Below are 22,867 nucleotides of genomic sequence, written 5' to 3'. Positions count from 1 at the left end.
TCGATTGGATTACCTCCCATATCAAGTACCAACACTAGATACACTATACACTCTAGAAATTGTGATGAAAATGTTTTCTTTTTTTTTATTTTTTTTTATCAAATCTTGTTTTCCCTAAAATTGTCAACGCAACACTTTTTCGAGTCACAATTTATCACGACGGAAATTAGAAGGTCCAACTGCGTTCTCTGCACTATCTGCTGCGAGCCTGTCTCTCTATCCACCCTGGCATGTAGCGAAAGAGCCATCAAACGTTGATTGGACAGACATTCCACTCAGAAGTCGTCACCACGCAGGGCCAGCAAGGTTATGTTGGGTCACCAAAGCTGCTGCGCCCATCCCCCGAGGGAGGAGGAGCATCCGTGCTGGGCAAATAGTAACAGTTATCCAAGTCAGGAGGGAACGATAAAAGAAACCATAACTGATTTAATGAGCCGCGTGTATGTGTACTGAGACTTGCAGAGTTTACTCTTTTGAGATTCTATGGATGTGCTACTGGCAGGATCAACCAAGTGACGTCCCCGCGGACCTGTCAGCGCCGAGCAGGCGACGGGGCTTGAGAAACTCGTTGCATGCTGGATGGCGCGCCGCCTCAGCTCGCGGGGCGGCGCACTTTCATTGCGAACTCATCATCGGTTATGCAAAAGCATCATTTATCATTTGCAGTCAGCGAAAGAGTTGTCATTTGCCTTGACCTTAAAACGTCTCCACGTGGCCCACATGGCATTTATTCCCCCTGCCCCGAAGGTATATGTCAAGTTGGTAAAGTACTGTTGGTGTCACAGTACCGGGGCATATATCAGTGCATCCCTATGACAACATGACATGCTGTTTTTTGTTGTTGTTTTTTTTTTTCTTCATTTCACTTCATTTCAATCAAGAATGTTGATTGTATTGGGTTTGTGTGTGGCGTGCTGATGGTAATTTGCGCGTCGAAGAAAACGTAATGCAGCTTTGCTCACTTTTTGGCTATGACATCACAAGTGTTTCGGTAATCGGGGTGCCACGCTCCGTTAATTGAAAGTGCAAAAGCTGTGGCCCTGGATTTTGCCAATTTTGACGAAGTAATGCGCTTACCACTATTTCTCCATCTGAAATTAAAACTCTTCCCATTTAACTGTGTGTTTTTCCATACGCAGGTCTTGGCGGCGCTGTGGGCTATGCTCTGGGCGGTCTCAACTGGACCCACACCTTCCTGGGAGCCATCTTTAAGTCTCAGGAGCAGATCCTGTTCTTCTTCGCCTCCCTCCTCTTCTCTGTGTCTGTGGTGCTGCATCTGCTCAGCATTGATGAGCAGCCCTACATCCCTCTACATGACCGGCTGGACCGGGTACTTGTGTGTGTGTGTGCGTGCGTGCGTGCATGTCTAAAATCTAATACTCAGTTTATGCAGGAGAGTCCAGTGCCAAGTCACCCACATCCTTCATCCAACGGTCGAGCTGGACTTCTCACTCCGAGACTGGAAATGATTGGCGAGGACGAAACGATGGACAGCTTTGACCTTTACGACACCTACTGGGACGATCTGTCCGCACCCGGGGATATGGACGTGAACTTCCTGGATGTGGAGCTTGTGAGGAGTATGTTTTGCCCCCCCCCCTCACCCATTTTCATTTTGTCTCCTGGTGATGTCATGTGTTTGTAAAGCCATTTGTCACTCGTTTCGATGGCAATGTGACAGCTGCCCCACACATAAGGAATAGTCGAAAAGCTTTTTCACAGAGAAATGATGCCACAAACGTAAAATCAGTGTGCCCTATGTTCCATCCTGTCTTCGCTCTCATCGCAGGTAAAAGCGACAGCGTCCTCGCCATGACGGACGCCACCTTGGAGCACATGGACCCCGACGCCTTGTTCCTTTGCCACATCGAGCCATCCATCTTCGCTGACCGCCTCTCGCCCTATCACGGCTCTCCCCCTTCCGCCGCGCACCCCCTGCACGCCAGCCGTAGCACGCCGCCTTGTCGGCTCGCCAGCGTGCGGCCCAGCAGCAACGCAGGCAGTCAGGATCTGCCGCGCCCCCAAAGCGGCAGCCACTCCCCAAATCAGCATGGCAGTCCCACCAAGATATGCCGCCTCTCGGCATTCTTACAGGAGATGGAGAATGACGAGGGCCAGGAGGTGTTGCTCAACAACCAGCTGAAAGAGCAGTGCACCCTGAACGGACGCCTGTTGGCAGGCGTCGGTGCGAAAAACACAGCCAACGGGTTGAGCGCCAAAGGACAGGTGCATCGGGCCGGAATGGTCAAAGGTACTTGTGCTAATGCTAATGCTTATTACATCCAGCGATCCAAGTCCTTTTTAGGGTTGCGGATCCGCTTTAGCCTGTCACAGCTAACGGGTGGGAGGTGGGGTATGTACATATATTGCCTGTGTGAGTGTAATGGTTCCCCTCAATGATAAAAAAAAAAGAAGTAGAAGAACATTTACTGTATATATTCATGCATACAAGTTCATCTGTATGTACAGTATAACCGCATATGATGTTTATTTCATTTCAGCAGCCAGTACTGGCGCTCCCGTGCGGCTTTCACGCCACCATCACACCTTCTACCGTCAGCCATCTTGCACCTTTTCCTACTACGGCCGTGTGGGCAGCCACCGCTACCGCTACCGGCGGGCCAACGCCGCCTTTCTCATCAAACCTTCGCGCAGCATGAACGACCTGCACGAGGTGGAGGCGCGACATCGGCGTCGGAGCCGCCGGCGCGACCGCCGCCGCAGCGGCAACACCAACTCGTCCAACGGCGACGCCGAGAGCGAGGAAGGCGAGGTGAGGGGGCTCGGACGCCACTCCCAAACCCGTCCGCCCCGCTGCCGCTCGTCGTGACGCCTAACGTTGCATTTTCCTCAGGTGGAGACCACCGTGCAGCTGCTGTGGCTTTCCATGCTGAAGATGCCGCCCGAGTTGCTGCGCCTGTGCGCCTGTCACCTGTTCACCTGGTTTTCCATCATTTCCGAAGCCGTTTTCTTCACTGACTTCATGGGACAAGTTATCTACCACGGAGATCCCATTGTGAGCGCTACACACAAGCGTGCGTGCTACACTATGAAAAATGGCGACTGACAAGCAGCGAAAGGATTTCACACTGACATTTTCAGGATTCAATGCAAGGCATCTATCTCAAATTTTTACTTTCACAAATACAGACGGACTATAAAATAGATAAAAATTATTCAATTAATGTCATCTAGGGGGAGGAGGGGCAACTTTTTAGCTTTATTTACAACTTTTCTGACATTCAAAAAAGATGAGTGGCTTTTTGTGTTGTTCATCCATCCATTATCTATATGGCGTATCCTCAATACAGTCAGTGTTTTTTCGTTGTGTTATTGGATACTTTCAGAAGACTTTGACACACCACGTCCAGACTGCAAATGGATGGCGCTCGTGCATCAACGCCACCACTGGTTTATGAGTGCGCTTTTAACTGTGCTACTTGCAGGCTCCTGCTAACTCCACTGATTTGACGAACTATCACAGAGGCGTTCAGATGGGATGTTGGGGTCTCGTTATATACGCCATGACCGCCGCGACATGCTCAGGTAACAAAACGCGCACACAGGATGAGACCGGTAGATGCGTTACCTCCTTCTGTAACTCCCAATTCCTGCAGCTCTTCTTCAAAAGTACCTTGACAACTTTGACTTGAGCATCAAGGTCATCTACATCTTGGGAACGCTCGGATTCTCCATCGGTCAGAACAACATCCCGTCATCAAAATCGGAGCATTTTAAGACAAGCCAACGGTGTCACTTTTTTTTGTATTACAGGAACTGCCATTATGGCCATTTTCCCCAATGTGTATGTTGCCATGGTGATGATCAGCAGCATGGGCTTCATCTCCATGAGTATCTCTTATTGTCCCTATGCCCTGCTGGGACAGTACCACGAAATGAAACAGGTAACAGCAAGGATTATTTCATTCGACTGAAAAGCATGCGGCACTCGTGGAGCGATGTGGTTCTTGAAACAACCACGCGGTTTCACATCCGCACTTTTCCCAGTGGGTCGACAATTACCGTATTTTCCGCACTAAAAGCCTTCCATTTTCTTAAAAGCTCACAGCGCGCCTTAAAATCTGATGCGCCTTGTGTATGGTTGTTCCGGTCATACTTGTATGTCAACCCCAAAATGGCTCCTTGCTAGAGACATGCTTCCAGCGCAGAGTTCAAACTTAAGGCGATCGGTTTCGCAGTTGAACACGGAAATAGAACAGCAGCAAGAGAGTTCAACGTTAACGAGTCAATGTTATAACTTGCTGTTGGTTAAGTGAACTGTGTCGCTGCTTTATTGAAAAAGTTTTTACTGACATCTGATCGTTCTGTTGGAGTTTCCTTGAGCATAGCTCCATCTAGTGGATGCATTGTAGATTGCGTCTTATGATGCGGTGCGCCCAATGTATGAAAAAAATTACAAAATAGGCCATTCATTGAAAGTATGCTTCATAATCCAGTGAGCCTTTTAGTGTGGAAAATACGGTAAGAGTTATTCCGCGCAATTTTTTGACATCCGCATTTCACAACCATTCCAACTTCAAAAGATTCACAAAATTCTGGACAAGTTCGGAACCACTTTGCATATTTACTTGCGCATCCCACATTTTTTTGACTGATTAAAACCATTCCAACTTTCAACTGTTACTTGGTACATTTTGGAAAATCAATAAATTCCACTTTTTTGCCGGCATTCCCAAATGTTTCGTACAACCATGTGCTGTCATGTCTTGGCTGCTACTGAGTGCTAAAATGTGTGAAAATGAATTTCATTGCAGTACACCAGTCACAGTCCCGGTAGTTCCCGTAGAGGATTTGGCATCGACTGCGCCATCTTGTCCTGCCAAGTGGGGCTCGTTTTATGCACTATTTTCATTCACATCGATATATTTACGACATGCTCCAGTATATATTGATTATACCTTTGTAATTCACGTGTTATAGGTGTACATCAGCCAAATCCTGGTGGCCTCGGCTTTGGGTTCCATCGTGGAAGTGGTCGGCAGTGTACGCGTCATTCCCGTCGTGGCCTCCGGGGGCTCTCTGTTGGGATTCCTCACTGCTTGCTTCCTGGTCATTTATCCCTCAAATAGCGGGTAAGAAAATATATTAGCATAATTTTGCAAATAAAATTGAACTGAAGGCCAAGAAATTTGAAGATGGGGGCGGGGGGGGGGTGCAACCAAGGTGCCATCTAATTGTTTGTTACTGCTAATTTAATTTCATAGTAAAATACTGCTGGCGAAGTCTTTATTGCAGGGTCGTTTCCAGATTCATTGTCATTGCAAAACATTAGAAAATGCACTTCAGCACAGTTCAACACACTTTAAAAAATATATATTTTCTTTCTTGTAAGTTAATATGTAAAAATACATACCTCTCTGACTGTCAATCACTTTTTGAACAACATTTCAAATCAAATACAAGAGGCGGTTACGTTTAAGATTTTATTTGTGGATTTGCTGGCACGCTCTCCCATTGTGTCATTCCATTTATTTTCTTCTGAGAAATGTTAACGCATCTTAACTATTTTTGCTTTTTGATTGGCAGGGAGGCGGGGTCGTCCAAAACTTCGGAAAAGCAGGCGCTGGCCGATCCAAGTGAAAAAGCGAAGGAAAAAAACAGCTTCTTGAAACTCAATAAGACAGGCAACACCACCATCACTGTCACCGCCACTTCCTGTCACATGGAGAATGAATCAGCACTGTGATTGGCCACGAGTAAAAAAAGGTGCAATCATCAATATCATAATAATAATAATAATCCTTCCGTTCTGGGATTGCTCCGTCCCAATTCCAATGGGAGTGCTCGGCAGGTTAAAAAAAAAAAAAAAAAAGAAGAAGAAAAGGGGGTTGGTCTGCCTCTCAGGGCCTCTACGGGTTGATGCCTGGACAGACAACCTCACGGGGACTGATCACACACACACACACCAACGTTACCGACCACCTCGAAGCTGCAATCGTTGATAACAAGAACAAAAAAAAAGTGCTTCTTCCTCATTGTGGACAGAAATGTTTTGTTCAGATGAAGCTTTAAGACTCTTTATGAACTTTCATACTTGAAAACAAGAGCCCGAAGCCTACTTGTGGGTCAAAAACAAAACAAAAGAATAGGAATGAGAATACAGTAATAAGAAAACAGGGACTGCAAAGGGTGTCCAAATCTTGTCATTCCACGACAACAGAAGGCCAACGTGGAGCATGAGCTGACGGTATCATAAGATATCCTGAATTAACACCCAGAGGGTAAATTCAGGATACAATTCAGAATGAAATTCCACAATAGAGAGCGCCTTCACGCACACACACATGAAAAAATACACACACAATGTACGGGGCATTATTATCCCAAATGCACGACCTCTTGATAATTGGAAAAAATGCTGCATGTTAGCGGACCAGAGTGTTTTTCCTCTCTTTCCTGCTTCTTCTTGTTAGCTTTTATGAAATGCAAGTGGCACGATGGCTCTTACTCATACTTAACTGCACATCAGCTGAGCTGTCAGCATTAAAAAAAAAACAAAAAACTGTTCTTAATGGGCCCTACTAAGATATTAGGAAGGCATACATTGCTGGAATTCCACTGGAAAACACACACACACACACACACACACACACACACACACACACACAAAAACATAAAATGGGGGGCCGGGGGGCATTGTCGCTGTATAAAAGCATCTCCAAATAGTTGTTTCTTTAATTTTTTTTTTTTTTGATGAAATGAAAACTCAAAACATTTTGGGAAATTAATTATTCAGGATTCTTCTATGTATTTAGGCATCGTAAACTATTTTGCTGAGCTTTACATTTTCAAATACTGTACATTCATTTGTAAATTTTTTTTTCCCCAGAGAATTTTTATATTTTGAATGAAAAATATTTTCATTGGAAAACATGAAAGATTGTGAAATCCCCCCCCACCCCCGAATTTTTTTTTTTTTACACCTGACATCCAGTTTTTATGAAACATTTTTAAAAAAATAAAATTATTTTTCAGTGTCTGAGGGACAAGAATGTCATCCTTTAAAAAAACAAACAAAAAAGCATCTTTCTTCCCATTTTTGTCCCTTTTTACCCAAAGCTCAAAGATTTCTTTTCCAGCTCAAAGATTTCTTTTCCATATTTTACCAATTATTTGGGAAAACTCAAAAGAGCAATATTTTTTAAATCTTTGGGGAAATCCCCAAAAAAACTCACGTCTTGAAATTCTCAAAATAATTTTGATTGAAATGTTTTTATAGAAAATGCTCCAAAGCTGCTTTATTTTATTTTTAAATCTGTCATGTGCTTTACAATACACAGTGCATCTTTTGTTCAATCTGGATGCGTATTTTTAAAACAAACAAATCTGGTTTACGATGCACGTCTTTTATTGTAAAAAACGAGATTTTTTTTTTTCCTCTGGCGATATATCCTCTTTTTTACAGCGACAATGTGAACGTTGTTACTGAAAATGTTGAAACCTTGATGGGGACGACAGTTGTTACATTGGAGTTTGAAAACGCTGCGGTCGTTTTTTTGTTACTTGTTGGATTTGTGCCCTTACAAACTGAAGAACGAATGCACTTAAACCTTGACGTTTTGCAACTGTTTTGCTGATTAGCATGTTATCTAAGCATGCAGGTGGGATCAATATCCTCTTTGAATTGATAATCCTGGAAGAGAGTCATTTTAAAGTGATAGTACTTGAGACCCTCGGTTTGCGGAGGCCTTCCTTTCCTCTGCCGTGACCAACTAACACAAATGCAGTCTTGACTCATTATTTTAGAATCACGCTCTTCCCAAGCTGCGTGTGTCGAATTTAAACAAAATGGCCGATGGGGTGCGTGCAAAGACGCTGTAAGTCAATTTCTCAGAATGCAAAAGTCAATTTCCAAACGTTCCCAATGCTGGACGTAACAAACGATGAACTTGAGAAGCGTTGAGTGGTGTCATTCTGCATTCTGGCCAATCAGGCGTGAGGAAAGTGGCGCGAGGAAATGAGGGAAAAATCATACGGGAGTGCGTTTGAGATAGTCGCTTTCTACGACGTCAAAGTGTTTTCTGAGGTTTTCTGTAAGAAGTAACAATTTGCTCTTGCTTTGGGACCTCAGAAGTAACGTAAAAAATTAGTTGGTGAAAAAGAACCAGAACCGTTATATTATTCTTCTATTCTGGTCATTGTATGACGATATTCCTTTTCAGCGTTGGAGTTTGCCTCCACAGCGACATGGCTCATCCCCCTCCTCCCCTCTCATTACAAACTTGAGGGTCCCGTTTATTCATTTCCTCACCTCGCCTTCAGCCGTCGTCTGGAATGTTAACAATGTTACTCGCGGCGCTCGCTCAGCATGCTGGGAGCTTCAGTTATGACTTTGGATTCCATCCAGTGATTTATTTATTTTTGAAAATATATTGGTAGTTGGTCACATGCTGAAGAATGTTAAGCAATTTCTGGGGAAATCCTTTTTCTTTGTTGGGATTTTTAGTGATGGGGCGCTGGCCGACGCCGTACAAATGCTTTCCATCGGGATGCTTTCACTTTTATTTTACTGTATTTTGTTCAGTTTAAAATGTTTTGGTAATGGTTCTACTTTGTCTTTGTTTTAGTTTTTTCCATTTGACCTTTTCTAGTTTTGGTTTTGTTTGGGATTTGCTTTGTTAATTTATCATACTTTTTTAATTTTAATTTACTTGATCTAATGGGTTGGTTCTTGCCACCCCCCCCCCGCCCCCCACACACACACACACACATGCACGTTTTATTTCTTTATTCCAACAAGATCACATTTGTGGCTCCGTGTGGTGTAAAGTCAACTAAGATGCCTCTGTTGAAATAGAAACCGTACATAGATACATACATGTATAAAATTTAATGAAAATACTGAAAGAATGGGAACGCAAGTGTTATGATATGCCTTGTCATCTACAAACTGTTGTAAATATACTGAATACTCCTCTTGTATTGCTGCTATGAAAAAAAAGATTATTATTTTTGGCATTGGTTTTATTTAGTATATAAAAAAATTATATATATAATACACACACACACACACACACACACACACACACACAGTCAGATGAGGACTCTGGATGTACACACTGTGTGGGATGCGCCTTAAAAAAGTGTTCTGAGACAAACCAACAATGACTCTGTTGCTCTTCCCCCCCTCCACCCCCAACATTTTTTCAGTCATTCATTTATATCTATATTGGATTTTATTATTTAATTTAAAACTGGGAATACTGATTTGCCTCCTGGTTTGCATGGAGGTTTTGCATGCTCCTTCCTGACCTTGAAGTGTTTTTAGCAACTTGATTTTTTTTTTTTTTTTTTTGCATTTAAACACACCTTACATATTTGGCGTAAATCAACCTCGCTGTTGTTTTTTTTTCTTGGGGGGGGGGGGGGTCGGGCGGGGGTTGCTGATGTTTGTTGAATTTTGCATGGTCCCCTCTGACCTAAAAATGTTAACAACCTCAAAAATTTGAGTTTTTGCATGACATTGAAAAAAATACTTTTCATTTATTCATATTTAGATTTGTATCTTTAAAAACAAATGTTCTCCATCTATTTTTCATGTTAATTATTTTTTTGATTTAAAACATGTTAAATTATGCGCAGTTATATTACAACCAATTCCAAAATGATTTCTTAGAATAAATTGATATATATTATTACCATAAATTGTGTATTCTCTTATGTTTTACCTTGATTGCCTTATCAGAACAGCACCGCCGAAACACCTTACCCAGTGTCTGTGATAGAAATTTTTGTTTATTCATCAATTTTGGAAATTGCACTGTATCTTCAAGAGGTACTTCGACTATGCATTGTGCAGTACAGGAATGCGCAAAACCCTCACTGATTGGCACAGGTCTTGCTGGATTAAATGAAGCGTAAAAACAGATTTGAGCCGCTCTACATTGCTTGGTTGTCAAATCCAGTGAGGTATTTTGCCATTTGCACTAATGTATTTTGTCCACTAGAGGTCAGTCTGGTATGCATTGATTCAATGTACTATTGACACCGAAAGGAGCCTGGATGCTTCCTCCATATCCATGCACTTTTTCTATAATTGCCGGTTTCACCATTGAGAAACATAGTCTCTGAAGTAAAGAAATCAATATGGGTTTAGAACATAAAGGACTAAATCAATGGCAGTATATGAAAATTGTGGAAGGGATAACTACCGGCATTGATAATAAGTTACTTGGATATGTCAGTTTAATAATAATAATGATGATCATCATCTTTATTGGCCAAGTATGTAGAACACACAAGGAATTTGTCTCCGGTAGTACAGGCTACACTAGTATTATCCATAACAAGCAACTACGATAAACAAGGACATGACAAATAAGTATCGAAAGACAATTTGCAAAGTATCGAGCAGAGGTAATGTGATCAGTGGTGAAATACAAAAACAAATCCGAACTACTAAAGGTGACTTATGGGGTACCTCAAGGGTCTGTAGTAGGTCCTAAATTATTATTATCTATTAATGATAGAGGCAACATTTTTAAAATGTTTTATTTGCTGATAATATGAGCTACTGTGCTGACGTATTACCACCAAATATAGTCCTGTGTGATCACTTTCGACGCCATCACGACCGGGAAACAATCTCGTGACCATGAAGGCATTGTTACGCAAGGACTGCCGGTGGAGTCGGACCCACCGCTCTCAAAATCCAGGCACGGACGGAGAGCGGCTGGGTCCCCGGAGGTAGCAGATGGCCGAGTTGCTGACTCAGCGCCGACTCTACACTGGCACTCACACAGTAGGCAAGCACAGGGACCTGCAGAAACGAATCTTTGATCCACTTAGGCAACGTAGTTTGTGATCGGTTTGTATTATGCCATCATGCTTGGTTAGGAGAGAGGCAACCGGAAAGCCGGAAATTCTGATGCACACTTATGTTCTGACCCCAGGGCCATATGATCCACTTAGACAGCTGGGGCATGTATTTTGTGTAAATCTGGATAAATGCACTTTTGATAAAGTCTAATACACAGTTCCAAAAAGTCCTGAAATGCTCCTAATTTGGATGACCTGCGCCTGCCTCGTCACATCCAGCCTTGGATCGAGGCCACCAGGCAGCACATATAATCCCCCAGCATGCACCCAACCAGCGTCTTCGCTTCCTCCTCGTTGTTGTTGCCATGAGGATGCCGCTTCGTTTCACCGTTTCCTAAAGGGCAGAAGGTGATTTCTAGTTTAATTATTTTCATATTTGTTGCGCTTGTAAAGAAAGCCTCATCGGCAATTTTTTTTTTTTTCTTCCGTGCAACAACACGAAGATGGAGTGATCATCATGAAAGGGCATCCGCGCTGAAGCACCGGTGAGTCACAATATCTTATTTTTATCTGCTTTCTTTTCTTATACATGCATAGATAGTGGGGTTTTTGGCTCTGTTTATTATTATTATTATTGTTTGTAGTGCAACCTATCAGATATATTTAACAACATTTAATCTATCGAAATAAACAGAACACAGACAAAACTGTATTTGAGAGTTTATTTTTTAAATCAAAATTGCAATAATTAATTTCAGTGTGTAGAGAAGTACGCATCATCTAACTGAAAACTGTTTTCCACATTACGTTTGTTGACATGGAAGGCGAAAATAATTGTAATACTACGCTCATATTTTATCATTATTTCAAACTAGTGTAAGCCGTGTGTGTTTCATTATTTTTGTAATTTATTGAATCATGTTGACACGGGGTGTAATAACCATGTCTATGTGAGAAATGACAATTTTATTGAAATATGTTTCATTATAAATCATATATTTGATCAATTTTGGTTTCCTTATTTAGCTATGTCATTGTATCAACATATTTTAAGATAGTCAAGATTTTAAAAATCTGTTGTCATTGTGATGAATTGTTCATATGAGACAGTGGTACCTCATGTTGTGGCTGACGCGTGTAAACCCGATCATTGTTCTCACATTATTTCTCACTTTGATGCGGTTTCCTCCAGCCTTCTCCCATGCAGGCAGGCCGCCATTACACGGTGCAGTGGGGGGCTTTTTGCGTTCTGACTGCCGGCTTGGCAGTGACCTCACAAGTGCTGGGGTCGTGCCCTCACCACTGCCACTGCGGCACAACCGTGTCCGTTATCAACTGCTCTTACGCCCGACTCGCCGTGGTACCAGAACGCCTCCCGCTAGATTTGACTGGACTCAACCTGAGCCACAACGCCATCAGAACTCTGGCGCCTGAGCAATTCAGGGCTTTGACGCGACTGGAGGACTTGGACTTGAGCGACAACCACTTGGCGTATGTCGACGCCGACGCCTTCCTGGGCCTGCGGAGCTTGTTGGATCTACGTTTGGCTCGCAACCGTCTGAAGGTGCTTCCAGTCGGAGCCTTCGCCGGCTTGTCGAGACTACGGCTGCTCGACGTGAGCCGCAACGAGATCCTCGGCTTCCTGGATTTCACCTTCCGAGACTTAGCCGGCCTGCGCGTCCTGGAAGCGCTGCACAACGATGTTGTCTTCATCTCTCGCCAGGCCTTCGCAGGTTTATCTGACCTGCGCCAGCTCCACCTGGATGCCTGCAACCTCACCTTGGTGCCCACTGAGGCCTTTGCACGCCTTGGCAGGTTAACCGTTTTACATCTGCATCGTCTTGATTCCAGCGTCTTGCCAAACTATGCTTTCCTTGGTCTGGCACGGCTGAAGGAACTCATCATCACCGATTGGCCCAGACTGGAGACGTTGTCTACAAACAGCCTGGTTGGCCTCAATCTTACATCCCTTGCGATTCGAAACTGCAAAATCAGCGTTGTTCCTTATGCTGCTTTACATCACCTAGTCTACCTTGTAAACCTTGATTTGTCTTGTAACCCAATCAGCTACATCCAAGGCAACCAGCTCAGGGACCTGCTCAGGCTAGAAGAGTTCCGCCTAGTTGGGGGACGGCTGCGGCGCATTGAAACGGCGACGTTCCAAGGTTTGGCACGTCTGAGCCTGCTCAACGTGTCGGGAAACCTCCTGAGCACCCTGGAGGAGGGCGTCTTTCACTCGGTGGACACCCTCCGACATCTTGGACTGGACGGAAACCCGCTGGCCTGCGACTGCCGTCTGCTTTGGCTAACGCAGCGACGTTCGTCGCTGGACTTTGGGGGAGGCCTGCCGACGTGCGGCGCTCTCGGTCAATGGGATTTTCTGGACTACACCGCAGTGGAAATGGCGGAGCTGCTCACGTGCCAGCCCCCTCGTGTCCAACTGCACCAACCTGGGCTGGTAAGTGTGGACCAGGGCCACACGGCAGTGATGCACTGTAATGCGGAAGGCCAGCCTGAGCCATCTGTCACCTGGCTCGACCCGAAGCGGAAAGCTTTAATGGGTACGGGCAGGATACGGGCAGCCGCCAATGGCTCGATGGAGGTCCGCTACGCCCAGCCGCAGGATGCAGGCATTTACCGCTGCGTGGCATCCAATGCGGCGGGATACGACACGCAGCCTGTTGAGCTCCACGTCAGAGCCCTCACCAAGAAGAAGCCCTTTCACTTCAAAAGCCGGCTGGCCGCCTTGCCATCTTCGTCGCCGGACATGCAGGAGCCGCCGTTTGACGTCAAGACGCTGCTGATCGCGGCATCCATCGGCTTCCTGTCGTTTTTCAGCTCGGTCGGCCTGTGTTTTGTCGCCATCTTCTTCTGGAGTAAGGGCAGAGGGCAGATAAAACATACCGCCAACATTGCGTATGTGCCACATAGCGCTGCCACCAGCAGGAATGGCGGCACCGGCAACTACATGGAGACGAGCAGGTTTACAATGAAGCTTATGTAAACATAAATGTGAATAAAAAGTTGAAAGCCTGCGGTTCAGTATTGCCCAGTTCAAACGCTGACTCTTTTCGAGGGGGGGTGGGGGGTGGGGAAGTACACAATTCAACTGAAATAATGTGAGTGCAGAACCGTGCACAACCTCTCAAAAGTGGGATGTGGCTGTGTTCAGATTTAACTGGTCACATTAAGATTCAGATTAAATGGGAGTCCACAAACACACATGCCACCATTTAAAGTGCCTCTGATTAACCCCAAATAAAGTTCAGATCATCATCTTGGCTTTTCATTACATTTTAAAAAATGTTTTATAGTAGTTTCTGATGCGTTTATCGTCACAAGGGTCGGTGAGGGCCGTATGAAGCCCACAGACCATACGTTGCCCACCCTTCTTATAGAACATGCAAAGTTCAAATATATAAGCCATACATCCATTCACATTCCATCGCATGCATGCAAAAAACAGTGAGTGCCAATAGAAGAATGCATGCAAAATTCTACCTTGTATAATATTATTATTACCGGTATATTATGAACCCAATTTGCTTATGTTTGTTTAAATATAGGCATATATATGTCATCATTATCCTCCTAAACTATTCTATTTTTCTCAAGAAATGTGAATTTAACATACATTATTGTCAATGAGACGTGCTTAACTTTTTTTTATACATATTTTGTCATATCTTTTGTCTGATGCTGAATGATGTAATAATCTTTGAAATCCAATAAAGTATTTCATAAACTTTTAAAATACTGTACAGTCTGTAATTTCGTGAGTTCATTGACGCATGTTTCTTGTATTTCAAAATAAAACATACTGCGCTCACTCTACCACTATCACGACGGAAATACACGAGCTAAACAAGCTCTACGCCAGCATGTAATTTTAATAATATTTTTTTTTGTTTGAAAATTGACGTTTTTGATAAAGTAAACCATTTAACTGGCCACTGGAGCCAAATTAATTCGGTAGCACATTATTTTGAAGGCAAGTTATCTTTAGCGGATGTACAGATGCCAAACCGGAAGAAAAATGGTACCTGACGGCAAATGTTAGCCCACAGCTACAAACTTTCGTCCACTGTAAACTACTTAAAAACGCTTATTCCAACGTAGTTCCTTTTCAATGGATGCGACAAGATAGTTTTACGGCCTCGAAAAGAGACAGAATTTTGAATAAATACATTTGGTGGTAGCGTACCGCGCTAACTAACACAGCCGGCGGATAGCCCTGTTAGCTTTGTTAGCTTTGCTAGCTATCTTTGCTTTCGTAGCTTTGCTAACTTTGCTTGATATTGAATGCAGAAAATGAGTCTTGCGGTTCACCGCGAGCCCCGAAAGACTGCGGGGAATCGCATGTCCAAGTTGCTGGACGCCGAGGAGGAGGATGAATTCTACAAGACCACTTACGGAGGCTTCAACGATGTAAGGTCTAATCCCCCGGGTGCCAAACTCAAGTCCCTGGGGGGCAGCTCTGGCCCGCTATATCATTTCGTGTGGCCCGCGAGAGCAAATCAAGCATGTCAAGTTTTCCATGATGCATGCTATAGTCTGAACCAAAATTTAAAATTGTCATATGTAATCCATCATTGCAAGTATTATCTCATTACGTACTTATTACATTAATGCAAACCATGGCTGAACTAACCATTATTCTTGACTTCTGATTTCAAAACTAGTTATCCACCAATTTCTTGCGCACTGTATATGTAATCTGTGGAGGTGATCGTACATTTATATGGTTTCACCAAATTCACAGTTATAATGGCCCGCTGAGGGAAAAAGTAAATACAATATGGCCCACTACAAAAATGAGTTTGACACCCCTGGTCTAACCTAATCAGGGACACATCAGGACTGAAAGATATGGTCTTACAATTGTGTTTTGAAATAAAGATTTGACCCCCTTTATTCACAGAAAAAGTTAATGGGAATGATGTTATTCAAAGTTTTGCTTTTTCATATTTTAATAGAAAACTCCCGTGCATATTTCAGGACTCATTGAACTTTCAACCACGCCCCCTGAGGATATTTAGTGTACCTGCTGTTGGTTGGGATGGGAGAAAACACTGAGGACAAGGGCCTACTTTACTGCGTTTTCACATCTGTACTGTGTTACTTTTGATTTTTTTTTTCTTTTTTTCCTGCCATACAAGGAATCAGGAGACGACGAGTACCACGAAGATCACTCGGACACAGAGGACGAGGTGGACAGCGATTTTGACATCGATGAGGGAGACGAGCCGGACAGCGCCCAGGAGGATGACGCGCCTCGGAGGAAGAGTCGAGTTGTTACTAAAGCGTATAAGGTGGATCTAACATTTTCAAACATTTTACAAAAAATGTATGCATCCAAGTACTACCATCATGACAATGAAAAAAACTGCTATGTAGTAGGCCTAACTTCATAAAAAACTAGACTGATGTTTAAAATTAAAAAAAAAAAGCCATCTGTTCGATTCCGGGGCCGGCTCCACCCAGAGACGGGTTATGCTCGCGACAATGTTCTCATGGGCACAGCAGTTTATTTTTCAATGTCCATGTTGATTTGCTTTTATTGGACAACGCTCAGTGACGAAGTATTTTTTTTTTTAAACTCATACTTCGTGCTGTCTATTTGTGCGTTCCATACAGGAACCCGTCAAGTTGGCCAAGCCCAAGCCCAAACCCAAAAGACCATCAGAGGAAACAAAGAAGACAGAGAAGAAACCCAAAGCGGAGCTCAAGCGGAGAATTCCACAAGAATTTCAGGACTATGGTGGTACGGCCAGGCCTGTTGCGATAATTACTATATTGACTTATCACTCTATGAGAAAGAAAAACGGACACAATTGTTCTATTACCAGACTGGATAAATGGTCGTTTGCATGCATGCTTGTTTAAAACGTCATCAACATTCGCTCCCGCTGCTTTGTTGCCGCCTCTGTCAGTCAACCTCCTCGCAGCTGTTTGAAGTTGTCGCGCATGCATGCATGCATGCATGCATACAAGCTCAGACATACACAAGCACGAACACGAATGCGGTTGATATTGATGTAATTCAAGGATTTTTGTTCGAACATCATCTTTATATCAGTGGCATTAAAAAAATGATATTGTTTATCGCGGTCCTTTCTGGTCAAATATTTAGTCTTGAAAAAATGTGTTGTCGTGACAGGCGTTGACACAACTTCCCACCATCGCCTCCTTTACACTTTTTTGCATGTCGACAAAATTAATATATGTGATAACTCAGAGCTATGGAAAAACTCCTTGCAAAACGTTTTGAACTCCTTAAACAGCTTTTTGTCTCTCTTGTAGGCCGCAAGTCAGTGCGCCAGTCCACCAGCGAGCACACCCGCAAGACTAACCTGCGACTGCAGGAGCGGCAGGATGCCCCTCGGCGCCGCCGGGGGGCACACCGTGACCGGCCTCTCACCCAAGATGAGCTGCTGGCTGAGGCCAAGATCACTGCTGAGCTCAACATTCGTTCACTGGGTACCAACTTTTTTAGTTTTTTTTTTTTTTTTATAATTCAGGAGCTATGTTGAAGTGAGAAGAGGAGCTTAAGTTATAGTCAGCCGTGGGTAATAGCAAAGTAGTGATTTGCTGCCATCTTGTGCTAGATTTAAGCATTTAACTTTTTATTTATTTATTTTTTTGCATGGGTGGTTTCAAATTACCCACTGTTTCCAGACGTCTGTGACATGTTTTTGTCAAAATACAGCATTGTTGAAATTTGACTGTGTTGAGGGCTTGGTCCTCAGGGTACATTAATCTCTGGTATCACATGCATGCACATTCATTTAAAGGGTGACACACACTCACTCTTAATTTGGATTTGTAATTAGTGTTGGATATTAGCCACTTGATTGGCCATTTACGACATTTGATTCTTCGTGTAGAAAATTATGAGCGCCTGGAAGCGGACAAGAAGAAGCAAGTCCACAAGAAGCGCCGCTTCGAGGGCCCCACCATCCGCTACCACTCTGTCCTGATGCCCCTCGTCTCGCCGTCACTTCTCAAAGAGGAGAACGTAGACGTCGAAGGGTATGTTTGCCACGCTGACCTGTATGAACTTTTTTTTTTTTTTGTAATCTGCTCACCGGAAGCAATTTTGTTTGGGATGCTTTGAGTGCTTAATCCCTTTTTATATCATCATATAACAAAAAAAAAAAACAAAAAACAGTAATATGACTGCTTATGCAATTTGACTGCGGTAATTTTTCATTTGTAGGAATTTGTATTTGGGAGTATTGGGTTGCACATCTGCTGCGTACCTTGCCTGAAATGGTCCTTAAAGCTGAAAAGTATTTTTCTTAACAGTTTAATACAATTGAACTGTACTTATGCTGGGATTCTTTCTCCTACCAAAAGAGGAAGTGTTTTTCATGCAGTTTAACATACTTTGTGTTGTAGATTGGCAGAAACTTGATTGCACTTTGATTGCATTCTTCATAAAATGAGTATGAAACAATGACTGCTTTTTTATCTCAAGGTTGGACCAGGATGTCGCTCCAACGGTGCCGCCCAATCCCGCCACGCCGTCTCAGCAGCCTACCGGTGGCCTCTGCTCACGCACCTACATGACGTTCAGCGACGACGAGGCGTTCGAATGTGCGTTCCCTCGAAGCGCTCAGGCAAGTCCACAGGTCCCCGTGCAGGAAATCTGCCCCGTCACCCACAAGACGGCAATGTACCGAGACCCAGTCACCGACATCCCCTACGCAAACGCGAGGGCCTTCCGCATCATCCGCGAGGCCTACCGTAAGTATGTGGCCATTCACGGCTTCCCCAACGCGTCGGGAGGGATGACGGGACGCGGCGCAGCCTCGAGAGGCACACGCCACAGGATGGCAGCCAAGCAGAGCGCAATTGCCACATAAATGGGATTCTTTTTCTTTCATCATGGGAACACTACAGCTATAAAAACTGCACAATGGACGGGGGATTCATTCTGGAGATTAATTTCTGGAACTACAGCTCCAAATTGAGTGGATTAACTAATGCTTTTGAACTCTCTCTCCCATTCTCTCCCCTTTTTTTGCGGGGGGGGGGTTCTTTTAGTAAACTACCCTTTTGTACTGTGAAAATATGACCTTTTTACAAGAAATAAAACTTGGAGTTAATGAACTTTAGTTTTTACACAACTCTGTACATTCTCGGGTGGGAGTAATTATGCAATGGTAAATGTCCCATTGAAAAGCAAGTAATTGTAAATTTAGTAGGTGGGGGGGTTCCCCTAAAAACAAAAAATATTGTCTGATGTTTTGGATAAAGCTATTCATACGTGCAAATCCACAAATGTGGCGGTACATGCTTTTCATTAGACTGATGGTGCTATTTTTTTACCCCAATCAAAGAATGTAGCAACAACATTTTTAACATTTGCTACAAGGTTGCCCTACAACTGGATTGAGTGCACTCCCATTACAGGAATCGGGACAGAGGCCTGCTGCTAATAGCAAAAATCCTTGAAGAATATGTGGAAAATGCATGCCCAGTTTTGTATTAATTGGTGAAACTGGTGTCTGGGCCTTTAAAACAACTCCTCCTCCCCCCCCCCCCCCCCCCCCAAAAAAAAAAAAACTAACTATGTTTAAGGGAATTGAGGAGCTTCATTTAGACTTTAGACTAAAGTAGTGCTTTGTCACCATCTTGGGACATCTCCAGGTATAGGCAACTATTAGGCTCGTTTGGCATGGTGTCAATTACTTAGAGATTTCTGCTATTCCCAGCAGCGCTCAGTACCTCTGAATGAATTTTAGATTGTGCACCTTTATCTGGATTCTCACCCCAAAAAAGGTATTTTCTTATTTTCTGTCGCCCTGGTTACTGACGAAGAAAATGTGATTAAAATGGATTATTTTGATGTTACGGAGCCAAACATGTCAATGTTCTGTCAGTCCGGCGCTCGCTTGTTATGATGCAAGTGAAGCATTTGAAGGTGAGCTCATCTTCCCTTTAGATGATGATGATGGTGATTATGAAGCACATGTCGTCACGGTGACAGAACAGAAAGAAATGCTTCCCCCAGCTTGGCTAATTGATTCGTGTGTTGTGACAGTGCAGCGCCAGTGCAATTATCATCATCAGCATCATCATCATCTAACTGCTTGGTGCCGCAACATCAATTAGGTTGAATGGAAAACATCGCAAACCACAAACACTTTTTTGTGGATAAATGACTTTGGTAAGGCTCTTCCGTGATTGGTGGATTGATCTGACTGTCCCAGTCGGTGTTGACCAACTTTTTGCATTCAACGGACTTTGATCTGAAATCTGTTGGTGTTGGCTTAATGTTGTGTGGATGCAACAAAGCTGGTCAACAGGAAAGTTTGATTTTGAGATGCTTTATGTGTCCCTAAATGCATTTTTGACGATTTAAAAAAAAAAAAAGTTTTTACAGCACATCAGTTTTCATTGTTGGTTTTTAAGTTTGACCCATCGAAGTATGCGCAATACGGATTTTACCATAGCTTATCATTTATAACTGTGACATTCCAGAAAAAAAAAATCCAGCACTCACTGAACCAAATCCTTAATTCTAATATATTGCTCTATTCTATTTTATTCGTAGTAACCTGATGTGCTCAAAAAAAAAAAAAAAAAATGAGGGCATCTTAGGAATCGGTGCAAAAAAAAAAAAAATCAGCAAAAGTTTACTTGCATCAGATTAAAAAAAAATTACAAATATGTTGACTGGTGTTTTCATTTGGGTCTTAAGTGACTGGTGACTTGACTTCAGCATAGTCAGTACAGTTAATAAAGCATTTATAATGACAACAGTTTGGATCAAATTACTCCAAGTGATCTCAATGGGAAACGTGTGTAATATTTTTTTTTTCTTACTAACAAGTCACGTGCCTCTTCTGCATTTCGCATGTATTGTTTTCCAGTCACAATCACATCATTTAATTCTATTAAATTTCACCTCCAACCACAACACTCAGCTTTTGCCCAACCGAGTAAGCACTTGGCAGAACGGCGTTATCCCTCTCGTTCCAGTGTGGCAGTTGCCATGGCGACGAAGTGTAGGTGGTGTACTGTGCTGTACTCTCTTCCCTTGTACACCCCCCCCACCCCCACCCCTCCCTTACAATCCTTCTAACCCACGTCGGTCTCTAGTCATTAAATGCCCGATGTTGCCTTCGTGGACCTATAGTTAGACTGTAATGCGTGTGAACTGATGAGAATGTTTACAAAATATGTCAACTGACAGCCATTTTAATTCACTTCAAGGTTGTTTGCATGTTCAATTCAGTCATGAGTGAATGCAATCTCTCGCTTCATGTCTCAGCCGGTCCTCAAGATTTTCTTTTTTTCTTTCTACTGGACCCTCCAACCCTCAACTGTCCATGCATGGACTATTTTTTTTTTTCTTAATGTTCCAGGCAAGCTATTTTATCAGTTTCCATGGAGATGCGCGTGATTAAAGGCTTACGGTTGATTTAAGAAGCAAAAAAATAATGCAAATAACATGGACTAAAAGGCAGTGTTGATGTATTTGATTTTTGAAGATTTATTGGTGTGTGTGTTAAAAGTTGATGAAAGCAGTGGGCCGTGCTGTCCACACAGCGTGCCCTTCCACTTCTAAAAATACACCCTTGCCCATCATCCAAGCTCTTGTTCTTGTTCATTTTTTATTTTTTGCAGAAAAGTGATTCTGTTATCAGTTTCCATGGCGATGTTGTGTCGAAGATGGCAGGCAAAGAGAGTAAGAAAGGAGATGTGTCACTTAGTCGCAGTTTATATTTAGGAGTGCAGTTCGACCACTGTCAATTACGTTGCTGACAATGTAAAATCAACTTGTTAGGTGTGATTAAACTCATCATCATTCACTGTTATGATTATGATGACGTTTACACAGAACAGCCAGGATTCCTCATTTCTCTAAATAATTAAGGCACAAATATTTGAAGGTGATAGTCCCAATATTGGCTTATAAATAAAAGTGCTCCAGTGACTTGCCCTTTGAAGGGGCCAAAGCAGGCCATCCTACCCCAGAGTCTAATTCAGTGTAAGTGGACATCTTACTGTTAGTAAATGGACACTATGGGAATTATTTGAGGCTAATTTTTCCAATTAGAAAACAACATGAGCTATTTTTTTATATCAGCATTTAGAGCAAATTTCACGTGAATTAATGAATGCTCAACAGTTCCAAAAGCGTTCTGCAAAGATTTCACAATCTGAAAAAGCATTGAACCACAGCCAAGCAGAGTTGATGTGGGATTGGTGTGAAATTTGACTTACCTGCCACCAGTTATGTTGCACTGAAAGCAATTGTCACAGTCTAGCAAATTTTATGCATTCTTTTTTTCCATGTGGTGTTCCCCAGGGATCTATTCTTGGGCTTCTCCTATTTAATTGATACATTCTCTCACTTTGTTCTATTTTGCAACAGCATCAACTATAGAGTATCAATATTGTACTAATGACACATAATTGTATGTGGCTAATGTAATGTCCAATACTGGATGACAGAGAAATTTCTCAACACAGGAGAACTTCGAGATTTCTTTGGGGAGTCTCTGCCGGGAGTCTCTCAGACATCGGGTTTCATCGCCTTTGACTCCCTTCTATATAAAACCCATTGAGTATGTCAGAAACCTCTGTGTAATTTTTGATGAGGATCTCAATTTCGAAAAGTATATTTCATCTATTCCTAAAATGGCGTTTTATCATTTAACGAACATATTAGAGTTGCTTCGATTACTGTCCTGCTCTTTTTTTTCTGGCTTAACAGATAAAGCACTCCAAATGTCAATTTATTTGAAATTCTTCAGCTCAAATTCTATAAAAACCAAACAGGTATGTGTGCATCACTCCAGTTTTAAAGTATTCCCATTGGCTTCCAATTGAGGACAAAATCGATTTAAAATTGTATTTTTTGTTTTGAAATCTTTAATTCAGCTGCCCGGCGACCCTAGTGACAATAAAGCAGCCTTAGACTCCTGCAGAGCTTGCTGATGAACTGCTTATTTGAATCAGGTGCCATATTGAATGTGCCAAACAAATATAGTTTACATTGAGAATTGCCAGGTAGACGTGTCTACTCTCTGCACTTTTATTTTTAGGGCAGTGGAAAAATCTTTGATAGACC

At 42.9% G+C, this 22,867-nt stretch overlaps 3 protein-coding genes across 5 annotated transcripts in view; all 3 read left to right on the top strand.

The window, feature by feature from the left end:
• The window catches only part of LOC109519623 (solute carrier family 45 member 4-like), a 29,986-nt gene extending 23,481 nt beyond the window's left edge, over positions 1-6,505 (top strand). For both annotated transcript variants that reach the window (XM_019876279.1, XM_019876280.1), the window contains 11 exons: positions 1,140-1,330; positions 1,394-1,580; positions 1,790-2,251; positions 2,502-2,773; positions 2,855-3,016; positions 3,447-3,546; positions 3,618-3,698; positions 3,775-3,905; positions 4,776-4,844; positions 4,942-5,093; positions 5,548-6,505. In XM_019876279.1, the coding sequence (XP_019731838.1) occupies positions 1,140-1,330; positions 1,394-1,580; positions 1,790-2,251; positions 2,502-2,773; positions 2,855-3,016; positions 3,447-3,546; positions 3,618-3,698; positions 3,775-3,905; positions 4,776-4,844; positions 4,942-5,093; positions 5,548-5,707 (1,967 nt within the window). In that variant the 3' untranslated portion in view covers positions 5,708-6,505. The remainder of the gene's footprint in view (positions 1-1,139; positions 1,331-1,393; positions 1,581-1,789; positions 2,252-2,501; positions 2,774-2,854; positions 3,017-3,446; positions 3,547-3,617; positions 3,699-3,774; positions 3,906-4,775; positions 4,845-4,941; positions 5,094-5,547) is intronic.
• Positions 6,506-10,349: 3,844 nt separating this feature from the next.
• LOC109519624 (leucine-rich repeat and immunoglobulin-like domain-containing nogo receptor-interacting protein 1) lies at positions 10,350-14,076 on the top strand. 2 transcript variants are annotated; one of them, XM_019876282.1, is made up of 2 exons: positions 10,350-11,324; positions 11,972-14,076. In XM_019876282.1, exon 2 carries the CDS (start codon positions 11,981-11,983, stop codon positions 13,781-13,783), a length of 1,803 nt encoding a protein of 600 aa, XP_019731841.1. In that variant the 5' UTR covers positions 10,350-11,324; positions 11,972-11,980; the 3' UTR covers positions 13,784-14,076. The 2 variants fall into 2 exon arrangements, with proteins under 2 accessions (XP_019731841.1, XP_019731840.1); XM_019876281.1 differs by having other exon boundaries at positions 10,351-11,324; positions 11,962-14,076.
• Positions 14,077-14,785: 709 nt separating this feature from the next.
• On the top strand, positions 14,786-19,325 carry vps72a (vacuolar protein sorting 72 homolog a). Its single transcript, XM_019876283.1, has 6 exons — positions 14,786-15,207; positions 15,939-16,091; positions 16,417-16,543; positions 17,083-17,259; positions 17,667-17,811; positions 18,260-19,325. The coding sequence occupies exons 1-6, from the start codon at positions 15,082-15,084 to the stop codon at positions 18,645-18,647; spliced, it is 1,116 nt and encodes a 371-aa protein (XP_019731842.1). The 5' UTR covers positions 14,786-15,081; the 3' UTR covers positions 18,648-19,325.
• The last annotated feature ends 3,542 nt before the right edge of the window (positions 19,326-22,867 follow it).

The sequence above is a fragment of the Hippocampus comes genome, unplaced genomic scaffold (assembly GCF_001891065.2).
Source record: "Hippocampus comes isolate QL1 unplaced genomic scaffold, H_comes_QL1_v1.1 scaffold244, whole genome shotgun sequence".
NCBI classification, from domain to species: domain Eukaryota; kingdom Metazoa; phylum Chordata; class Actinopteri; order Syngnathiformes; family Syngnathidae; genus Hippocampus; species Hippocampus comes.
The sequence above is the reverse complement of the archived record's forward strand: the minus strand, read 5'-3'. Positions and strand labels throughout refer to the sequence as shown.